This window comes from Balaenoptera ricei, chromosome 9 (genome assembly GCF_028023285.1).
Source record: "Balaenoptera ricei isolate mBalRic1 chromosome 9, mBalRic1.hap2, whole genome shotgun sequence".
Taxonomy (NCBI): domain Eukaryota; kingdom Metazoa; phylum Chordata; class Mammalia; order Artiodactyla; family Balaenopteridae; genus Balaenoptera; species Balaenoptera ricei.
The window spans coordinates 69,464,545-69,476,685 of NC_082647.1; the positions used below are offsets into that span (position 1 = coordinate 69,464,545).

General features: G+C 34.8%; 1 protein-coding gene across 1 annotated transcript in view; it reads right to left on the minus strand.

The window, feature by feature from the left end:
* Window positions 1-12,141, minus strand: part of AGMO (alkylglycerol monooxygenase) — a 336,098-nt gene that overhangs the window by 230,693 nt on the left and 93,264 nt on the right. The window contains exon 4 of the mRNA XM_059932831.1: window positions 1,090-1,193. Within this exon, the coding sequence (XP_059788814.1) occupies window positions 1,090-1,193 (104 nt within the window). The remainder of the gene's footprint in view (window positions 1-1,089; window positions 1,194-12,141) is intronic.

The window sequence follows — 12,141 nt, forward strand, 5'->3', positions numbered from 1 at the left end:
ACCTCATTGACCTACAGGTACCTGATAACGGTAATACTTGATCTAGCATAGCACGGGGGACAGGGATAAGTGAAAAACAATACAGAGGTACATAGAAGAGGATTTAGTGTAGAGGTTAAGATCTTTGCAGCCAGGTTGAATGAGTTCAAATTCTACTCCTCCCTTTACTAGTCTTGTGACTGAACTATGGACTCAGTTATCATTTTGAAATGAGAGTTATACTAGTATCTATGCCTTGAAGTTGTCATGAAGAACAAATGAATTAATACATAAAGAGGTCTTAGATGATTATCCGGCACATAGAAAATATTAAATAATCGTATCTAATAGAAGTATTATACATGCAAACTATTAAGAACCATACAGATTAACATTTGTACTATTATCATTATAATTTATCATTAGTAAACAGCTATTGATGAATGCACTTATACATTGATAACTCTGACTTTCTAGCTCAAGGTGCATTTTAGCAGCAGTACTTTAGACAGCTCAGAAGACCTAAAGAGGGACAATCACAGATGAGGTCTGATACCAAGTGGATCAGGTTTGCCCAGAGAATCAGAAGAATCTTAGAACTAGAGGCAATTTCTGGTATTCATTAGTCTTGTCATTTCCTTATGTTAAAATACTTTAGAGCCAAACTTTCTGTTGAGTATTGTACTGACTATGCTAATATAGAGATAAAAAGCAAAGAATTTAATTAGATTTTACTCAAGCATGCAGAAACGGCAACTGATTTTTTAAAAACTGTTTTTAAAAGTTTCTAATGAAATCTTTGCATATATTTGAATTGAGATACATTGTCTATATATCACACTCCTTAGTTGACAGTAAATAAAGAACAGGCAGCCACTTTCTCACCATGAGTTCTGGGGGCTCAAGTAAAAGACTACCATTGGAAAAAACCACTTCCTTCATGTGTGTCTGGCTTCACAGAGGAGAAAGAAACACTTTAGTGTCTGGCCTTACAGAGGAGAAAGAAGCATTTTTTGTAAAACAGCTTCTATTCATTTACTTGGAGGAAACAGAAACAGTTGCGACTAAATGAAATTACATTATCACCTTTATTCAATTTCATAAACTTACCCAGGAAGTGTACAGTTGGAAGACAGATTGTCTCAGCGCTGTGGATAAGTTATAGTCTTCTGAACTGTGGTGTGTTTGGTGTGCAGCCCACATAATATTAACCTCTGCAAAACACACAATTTGAAATGAGCCATGACAATAAGAACAAAGCAACTTTCATTTTCAGTTATGTATGCTGCTCTGTTGAGTGAGGGAGAAAAATCTCGAACATCTCTGAAAAAGCTAGCCAATGTAATTATAATTAAAATGAGCTGCCTCAAATCATTTTTGGAAGCAGAGAGGGTATAAATTACAAAGAAATAAAAAAATTGAAACATAGCCAATAAATATGTATAGTGTATATGATATAATTAAATGCCTTCAGCAAACTGAAATGACTTCCAAACTTTACACTTTCCTAACATATTACAATATGACAAATAATAAAAGCTAACTGGTAATGTTGTAACAATACAGTCAATGCATTGTGATAATTTTTCAGCAGGTGATAACATATTTCTAATTAAAGAAGAGTACTCTGATGGGAGAAACTGGTGTATAAATTTTGGAATGAAATATTTCATAATATTCTTCCCTAATGGCTTTTTAAGAAATTTCAAAATCTGTCTATTGGAATAAGAGGCAAAGCAGAATAACATCTAGCCCTAAGATTTAAGGTTTCAGTTTTATTTACAGATATATATTAATAACTAATAGTTACATATAGTTCTTCCCATACCTCACCAAAACAGTATACCATTTCTAAAATTGTCCCACATAATTGCTGTTTGTCCTCAAAATAAAAAAGAAAATGCAAATTGTTAATTTTCACTGAACATTATGTAAATTGCCCTCATACTGTCTTGAGATTCATATATACCTAAAGGATAGTTGCTTGCCTTTTCTACAGCAAATGTGCCACTATAATAACCACCTAAGTATATGGAATTTAAGAAAACAAGCCCACATTTTTCATTCTGCCCTCATTTTTCATTTCCTACCAGAATTACAGATCAAAATGCCATATATTCTGTTTTAGTAAAAGAAAGTATGCTCTTAGCTAAACTAACTTATATTTTGTCCTTTGCTACAAATACACGAGATAGAATTAACCATATGATGTGATCATTGTATCCCTGCCAGTACAGATTAGAAATTTAAAATTTTTTAGGCTTGGATGCATGGGAACTGAACAGTGAACCTAAAAGTGGAAATATTGAGTTATTGGTCTCTGCAGCTGCCATATATTCATAGTTAAAATACATGGCACATGGCAGAACAATTTGTTAGAAATTTTTAAAGTGAAAAGCATGGATAAATGGAGATATAGACATAGATATAGTCAATCTGGGTGGACTTCTTCTTGGCCCTTCATTTAGGAAATGAAAGGTCTATGGACAATCTATGTAGGGAGTTACCAAATAAAATGTGCAAAAGAGTTTTGGTAAACAAATGAGATATAAGAAAGACTTAGGTCTGTGAGAATGAGATTATGAATAGGATTATGAATACATAGCTCTATCAGAAGTCATTTCTATTAAAGTCATATATTTTCAAGTGGGGCAAGTATTTTCACAAACCATCAGTTTATATCTAACTTAGATCCGGACTGGTTTCACATTTTAATCATTTTAATTGTTCCTAGTAATGACCCTGTATTTCTACCCGGGCAATGAAGGAAATTGTTCTCACACAAATGAGAACTACTTCACCATAATGATCTCTAACTTCGCAGGCATAATCTCTGAAATAACCTAGAACCTAAATCTCTGGTTTACTGACTAGCCTATATAGCTGTAAATAAGAGAGATACAAAGAATCCCGTGGCACTTGAAATCTTCGGATGCTGTGTGGAATATTATTAAGAGGTAATAAATTTGATGAATCTCCTAAATCTTCTAAAACTTCTTACAGATTGAACATCTGAAGTAATCTAAACACCATTTTCTCTTTAGAACATACCCATTATTGAACATTTCAGAATCTGTCACATAAAAACTTCATTACAAATAAAAACACTACTTTGTTGGTCCTTTCAGGATTTGTTTAAAAAAATTCATCATAATGTATCCATGTTATGAGTTCACAAGTGGATGAGCTAATCAGATGGGGTTTAATTAGAGGGTAATAATATGCATTGGAACTACCTCTTTATAATCTCCACAGAAGCTAAATGGTGGAACAAAGAATCCACGAGGGTGGAGGTTAAAGACCTGTCTCTATAGTTGTTTTAAAAGCTTTTACTTCCTATCACAAACTGTGTGTAACACAAGCCTTCATTCAATGAAGTACAGCTGTATAAACAGGGTGCAGTAACTGGATCCCACTGCCTTACCTCTGTCACTTTTCAGAATTGGGAAAAACAAGAAGAAATACAGAATTTTTTTTTCACAGTCTATATTCAGTTTACTTGAAGTAAATTATTTTCAAAGGTGGTTATAAAAATACATTTTATAGAAAATTGTCCCCACAGTTTTTTAAATGAGAAAAAGTTAATAGTACATTTATATATATGTTCATCTTCCCTAATACTTGAATTGATGAGTTGTCTGTTCTAAGGAAGAAAACCAAATGTTAAAGAGAAAAAATTGATATTATCACAATAAACTTCTTTCTGTGAAAAAATATTAATAAAATTATAAGTTGTCAACAATAATAATTTTCTTTTTCTATAAGAAAAAATTATTGATTTTCTAAGCATATGATATGTTATTATGGCTTTTTAATGATATTAGAAATAATAATGCTACTTTCCAGTGCCAAAATATAGATTTCTTTAAATATATTTTATTAATATATTGACCAATCATTCAATTTGTTTGGCCAAAATTTAATGTAATATGTGTGTTTGTATGTATGTTATATTCTTGAGTTTGTTACCTTGTTTCTGTTTTTTTGTAAATTAAGGTACAACTTACAAACAGTGCAATCCATCCCTTTTGATATTTAGTTCTATGAGTTTTTACCAAACAAACACCACTGTGTAATCACTGTCACAATCAAGATAAGGTATGGAACAGTGTTGATCACCCCCAAAAGTTGCCTGTTCCACTTTGTGTATGGCAGGCTGACTCTACCATGGCTCCCAGATTCAGATGATGAGATTCTGGACTTTGAATTGATAATGTAATGGGATGAAATGTTTAGGACCTTGGGAGAGGTGAGTGTGTTTTGAATGTGAGAGAAATAAGAATCCATGGGATCCAGAGGATTCCTATAGAGGCGGCCTCTAAGACGGCACCCAGTGATTCTTGCCTACTGGTGTTCAACCCCCTGTATAAACCCACCCCTTGGGTGTGGGCTGGATTTAATGACTCCCTTCTAGTAAATGTAATTTTGGCAAAGGTGATGGGATGTCACTTCTGATATTAGGTTATAAAAAGACTGTGGCTTATGTCTTAGGTGCTTTCTTTTGTACTCTCATATACTCTGTCTGAGCAAAGTCAGTTGCCATGTTGTGAGCTGCCCTTTGGAGAAGCACGTATGACAGGGAACTAGGAGAGGCCTCAGGTTAACCAGTTAGCAAGGAACTAAGCTCCTCAACCCAAACTCCACAAGAAACTGAATCCCACCAACAACCATGTAAGTGAGTTTGGAAGCCGATACACCACCACTTGAGTCTTCAGATAACACTACAGCCAGCAGACAGCTTAACTGCTTAACTACAGCCTCATGAAAGACCTTGAGCCAGAAGCACTGATCTAAGCTGTGCACTGATTTCTGACCTACAGAAGCTGTGAGAGAAGCCACGGATGTGTTACAGAGCAGTAGAAAATTAATACCGTGGTCAATTCTCCTTGACCTCATTCTCAGTCCCTAGCATCCACTGATTTGGTTTCTTTCACTTAGCATAATGCACCACAGATTCCTCCATTTTGCTGTGTTTATCAGTAGTTTGTTCCCTTTTTTGCTGACTAGTATTGCATTTGTATGGATGTACCACAGTTTTTGTTTTGTTTTGTTTTGTTTTGATCCACTTAGTAGTTGAACATTTCAAGTGTGTCCAGTATTTGGCAATTACAAATAAAGCATCTATAAATTTTCTAGTATAGTTTTCATGTGAACATAAGTTTCATTTCACTTCGGCACATACTCAGGAGTGAGATTACTGAACTGTATGGGATGTTTACATTAGGTTGTCAAAAAACTGTCAAAACGTTTTCCAAACTGACCGTGCCGTTTTGTATTACCACCAGCAGTATATGAGAGTTAAATTTGCTCCACATCTTTGACAGTACTTGACATTATTAATTTTATTTTTATTTATTTATATGATAACATTCTTATAGGTGTGTATTATCACATTGAAATTTCAATTTGCTTCTCTGCAATAGCGAATGACACTGATTACCTCTCCATGTGCTTATTTGCCATTTATATGTCTTCTTTGTCTATTTAAAATTAGTGCCCACAGTTTAATTGGGTTGTTTTTTTATTATTGAGTTCTGAGATATCTTTATATATTCTGCACACAAATATTTCCTCCCAGTCTGCGGTCTGACTTTTCATTTTTTTGACAGTATCTAATGAAGAATACTGGGTTTTAATTTTGATGAAATCCAATTTATATACTCGAGAGTTATATTAAAAGATATTTTTAGTGTGTATAAGAACAGAGGTTACTTCCAAGAAACTTTTCAGAATGATGACAAATCTGTAAGCAGAGTAAACTTGTAATTTAGAAGCTAACAGATTCTATATGTATTATACATCTAAAGTATATCTAAATAAGTCTCTTTTGTCATTTCTTGTCACCTATCAAATGGAGAGAAATAATTCTTTAGGTTAATCTGAGACACAAACAAGGTCTACAAGGAATTTTCACAGCTATATGATAGCTATTTAATCTTCAGTAGTGGACAGAACGTCTTGGGGCATCCTGGGGGGGATGATGTTGCCTTCACTCATAATTTGGAAAACCTTCGCGTTATGAAGGAAAAAATGTTCAGGCATAGTTGCAAAACGTCGGTGTGTGCACCAAGAAAGGCATGTTAGTAACACTTGATGGAACATTTAACATATTGTGTGGTGACTATGGAACATGAGAACTGCAAGGAGTTTATGAGGTTACTTAGTTCAAATTCTTTACTTTATAAGTAATAAAAATGAAACAGAAAGGGAGAGGGAAAAAGTTTCATTAAAGGAGAGAAAGCTTTTTAAAATTTTGTCTCTCTCTCTCTCAACAGTGATTTATTTGAAGCATTCATTCCCCTCTTGGATTTTTATTTCTCCTTCAGAAATGGCGGTGACTGGGACCAACTATTCTGTGAGCCCCAGATGACATGTATTTGGTAATTTCCAATACGTAAAGGACATTAAGGAGCTCAACACACATTATTAAATGATGGTGCTAAACCTCTTGAATTGGAGCTACTGCTTACTGCCTTTTACAGGAAATCTAACACTACAAAACACTGAACTAGTCAATTTTTGAATGAAAACAACTGTCACTCTGAATTTGAAAATATCAGTACCAGGTATAAGTGAATCCTTTAAAAATTTGTTCCATCTCTTTCCAACAGATAAGCATGATTGATAAATGATTTCAGAAAAGTAACTGAACTAAGCAATCAAAATATTAGTAACAGACTCGAACTGTCAAAGTAAAGTCTAAATGGAAAATTTAATAGCTGGTGAAATAACAAAGAATATACCCTCATTGAATGCACTGATGATGACATCATCAATTTTGTCATCACAATTTCATTCACTTCCTATAGCAACAAATCAAAGTGATGATAAAATTGATGATATTGCTAATTCATTCAGTGAATAGAGATTGATAGTCTTTATTGAGTATTTTTTTCTAATCTGTCCTTTGTCCACTTAATATCGAAACATAAATGACTAAGTATATCTAAAAATGTCAAATCAATGAGAATAAAATTGATAAACTGGCTGGACCTCCATATTTTTGTTCAACACATTTTGCGTATATCCAGATGTTCAGCATCATAGAAACCAGTCATCTGAAGGACTAACCAAATTTTCACTTTTTATCTATACATTTGGCAACATGTAGATATTAAATCATCTCTCTAGAGGAGGTAACAAATGATGGCTCTAAAATTGTCACAAACACTAAACTGTCTCTCTAATCTTTCTAGCAAACACAACTTTAATACATTTTTAAAATTTATGTTCAAATGGAAGTCTTTAAAAACTAGCATGCAGAGTTTTAAAAGACTAGTTCTCCATTCATATGTTTAAATTCTTTCAAAATTTAAACAAAAAATAAAAGAAGATACAGCTTTTTAGTATGAAGCAAAAATAAATCCTTAAGAATGTATATCATCTTTTCAATCAAAACTTCCATTTCTATACAATGCAAAGGCAAGAAAAAATATGATGCTTATTATTGTTATTTGGATGAAATGTTAAAATTAGTTGAAGATATGAGAGAATGTTATTTCCACCTACCATATCCACTATCATTAAAAATGAAAAATGTGATTTTAAAATTTCAGAATTTTGACATGTCCATATTTAGTTCAATTGTATTCTACTTTAAATCCATTTAGGAAAGTCTAAAAATTAAGATTATATTTGATAAGATTTCATTTAAATTGTGTATTTTTAAAAAATAAGGATTTATTTAGCACTAATTTATTGACTCCCTACTATGTATATCTTTGTGGATATTCTGATAGATAAAAGCATGCAATCAATCAAACAAACAAACAAAAAACATCCCTCAAAGAACCTACAACTAAATAGAAGCAAAAGAAAGATATAGAAAGAACTCGCTGATGCAGGAAACTTTTACATCCCTTAAAATAAAAATAATTCTATGTAAATTATACATGTCCTGCATCACTTTGTAGTCATTGTTTCATAACAACTTTTGAAAGATTATTATAACCAAGGCTTCCATGAAATATAAGAAGACATTGGCTTCACTCTGTCTGACAGATTAAGTGACCCCTTCCTTACCTGTCTTTCTATATGTCTATTCTCCACATTTTCTAGAAATGAGATTTTACAATATCTCATACAATTAAAATTTGGGTCATTGCCTACTTACCTAATGGTTAGAAATGCTATGAGTTCCTCCTTGACTTTACTCAAAGATGAGACTGATTAATGATAATAATAATAATAATAATAGCAATGAGTGTAAACACACAAAAGTGCTTATCATGTTCTAGGGGATATATTAAACACATTATATGTATTAATTCATGTATTATCTATAACTATACTAGAGGTAGATATTTGTATAGTTTCCCTTTTATAAATGAGGAAAGGGATATATGAGATTTAATAACTTGAATAAGTAATGATTATTTTTCTCATTACATATTAATAATGTTATCTTTGGCAGAAACCATATTTTCTAGCCCCACTGCCCCTCAGTGGGTTTGTGTGTCTGATTCTCAATGATGCAGTGTGAGTATAAATAATGTGTGTCACCCCAGGCAGGGGTAGAGAACTGGTGTGATCCTTTGCACTCTCTCTGTTCCCCTCCAACTGCCAGACAGGATATTCAGTGGAGGACGCTGAGGCCTTAGGGTATGCAAAGAAACCAGACAGAAGGATCTTGGCTAACTGACTACCAGTGTAGAGTAGAAAGCTCCCACTGACCCTTATTTAACCAGGATGTGAATGAGAAATAAATCTATTGTGCTAAGTCACTGGGATTTGTTATCGCTCAGTGAACTTATTTGCTCTTAATACATATGAATACATATGAATACATATGAATATGATGCAAAACCCACCAATATCAGTGACCTTATTACAGATCTATGTTCTCTATCACTCAGTGTTTCCTATGCACTGACTTCTATGAGGAAAGCACTTCATAGCATACTGGGTACCTGTGTTTCTAAAAGCAACCTCCAACTAGCATAGCTCAAAGTAACGTATTTTCTTATCATTAGCCTTCCAAAATGAGTGCTTCAAAGAGATGGTAATAGGGAATCCAGAACATATCCTGTAGATGTTTCTTCTCTCTCTCTTTCTTCTACTACCTTGAGTCTCCCCTCACTTCATTCTAATGAAAGGCTTGCCTTGCCTTGAGGCAGGTGTGTGTAACAGGGCTGGGAATGTCAAGGAAAGAGAAACGTCACATATCTTGTTAGTAGCATCTGATACCCCAGTCTCATTGCCATGTTCCTCCAAGAGTCCCCATTGTCTTCTCAACACTATTCCTGCCCTTATACTCCTCTCCTCTCATCACCACCCTGCTCTGGAAAGCCCAAGCCTGACTATTCACTTTCCTCACAATGCAGATGAATCTAAATTTTGTTCACCAAAGACCCACTGTTTTATTAGTTATGTATGAACTTATTTCTACCTTTACTACCTAAACATATATAGAATAGGAAAACTTTCCTTGTTGCCTTGCCAGATCAAGAAGTAAGAACTATTAGAAAACTTTAGCAGAAATGAGCTTTCCTTGACAGAGAAGAAGAGAAGCTATAGGACCATGTTCTCTTCCACAGGGAGTTAGATTACAATGCCAGGAATAAAGGCTCCTATGATAAGCAAGAGGTATTAGGAATAGGAAGGGAAGCAGACAGGCCTTGAGGAGTGATTGAAAGAAAGGAACTCATACTGGGCACTAGGATGAGCCCTGCAAAGTCTCTCACTTCCAATCTCTCGCTACACTTCACCGTCTTCAATTAACCTTCCAGGTTAGAGCACTTGTCCCAGACCAGAAAACACAAAACCAGCCATATCTTGAAATTAAAGGTGTACTTCCCTCAGCCTAGGCCAGGCAGGTGGAACAGAAAGTGAGAGGGGGTTCCTCATCCCACTGCAAAGACAGAGATGCTCTTGGCTTCCCAAGTTGAAAGGCTAAAAGCAGCTCCCACCTGAAATATTACTGACCATGGTAATTATGTCCTATAGAACAGTTTTCTTTCAGTTTTATGATGAACTATATGTCTTTATATAGGCAGATTTGAGAACCTAAGTTCAAAAGGAGGCATTTCTTTTTGAAAATGTGCACCTCGTTCGTAAAAGCCAGTTTACTACCAAGATTTCCAAATATTGCTCATCCATATGAGGAAATTGCTCATATACATATTTTGAGAATTGAAACAGGGGAAGGATAAAAGTGAATCTATGAAGAGAAAAGAAAATGAGGTACATTTCCAATGTAATTTACACACAGGTGCACGCATATGTTTACCATACATCTGTGTGTATGCATGTTTATGTATTTATATTCAAGGTAGAGAGATATAAAAATACACAGTGTCATATTACATTCCACATTTAGGTACACAGATACGTAGTATGGTGCTGAAGGCTCCACCGAAAGCCAGAGTAGAAAGAAACAGTAGTGCATTTACATATGAAAGTAGAGAGAGTTCTACTTTGCAGCCATTTCTCAGAGTAGACTAAGCTTTATTGTAGGTTGTCAGTCCATATAATCTCTGCAACACTTCCAACCCATGAGATAAACTGGTTGTCTACTAGCTTAAGAATACAATGGTAATTTTTGACTTTACTGTCCACTCTATTAGAAGGTTATAGGCTGCCTGAAAAGAATGCTGTGAATAACAGTTTGATGTCATGCACACTCTTCCTTCTCTAAGCTCCATCATTCTCCATTTATATCTCTCTGCTCCTAGCCATTTTGGGTGTTGATACCTGCCAAGACTAAATATTCACCTAGATTTCTCTTCTTTCTATTCAGATTTATATTACCTCGGCCCTAGGCCATGGGCCAAGTAATTTGCTAGAGAATCCTGATTATATCCTTGGTGATGCGTGGAAGGAGCTCTTCCTCCCTCAATAGAAAAAGTATTATTGAACTAAAGTATTAAGTGGCTTGAATACTGACATTTCCAGAAATACAATAGACTAGTGAAGAGAGATTTTTGGTTAAGGGAGATTCCCATACCTTTCAACCATGTGGAAAATAAGCTGTGTTTATAGGAAAACTATCCCTCTCTGCAAAAGTTGGCAGAATTAAATACAAATTCTTTTGAAATAAAAGTTATCAGTATTACATTTTAAAACAAGTATGAATTTGACAATTTTTATGTCTCATGAAGGTCACTTATCCATTTAATAAAACCAAATTCTAGTGCATGTGGGTCCTGGTTAGCAACAGCACAGTAATACCATGGTTTAGGTTTTGGGGGCTGTTAGTGATTTTATCATGAGACTTACAAGATATTCAGATTCTAAGGAATCTACATGCTTTACCTAGAATAAAAGCAAGAAACCTTCTGGAGGATTTAATGACATATATTTGGCATTCCTAATGACCTAACTAGCACAATCTGGGGGCAGAAATCGTGGGAGAAGAACTGTCTTTATGTCAATAGAGTTAGCTAGGATTGGCAAGCACTCCTCCTGTGCAGCAGGCTCGCCTGTGGTGAGACCCAGTGAACTTCTGCTGTATTATGTTTGGAATAATGATTTCTATAATTTGTCTCCACAGGTCACTGAATCCAAGAACAAATTAACCTCCAAAGTTTGAAAGGAGAGCAACGTAAGGAAGTGAACAGGAAAGCAAAACAACCAGGGATTGTCAGGAAAAGACAGGAAAGCAGGAAAAAGTGGCACTAAAACCACTAGTTAGAAGGTGGCTGCAATCTGTCTTTATTCTCCCTCTATTAAGCCTCCTGAGTGGATATAGATTACCCCTGTCAACAGCAACAAAACCTACCAGGATCTCTTTGCCAATAATAAGGGCTTTCTATTGGTCTTACCTTTGCCTTTGTGTTCTGAAACTAATTTTTACTGCTTCATAGCAAACGAGTTAGAAGCTTGGAAGATTACTGAATTTGCAAGAAATGCAATGGTGTCCAATGAAGGTGCCAGAGTGAATCAGCACTGGATGTCCCAACTGGAACAGGTCAGTCTATCCTTTGTAAATGGTTTCATTCTGACATAGATTAGCATTGTCCCTGATCTTTGAGGAACCAATCTGCATCTGATAGATTTCGTTCTACACATTTGTTCCTCACTCTGTTATTATCATTTGCTGACACATCATAGAACTGAACGTTATTTGTTACTGTGATGAGTTACCTTGCCCTTTCCTCTGTTCCCTGCAAAGTAAATGTATGTCTGAAATCTGAATATATGTCTGGTTTAAAAGGGAGGCTA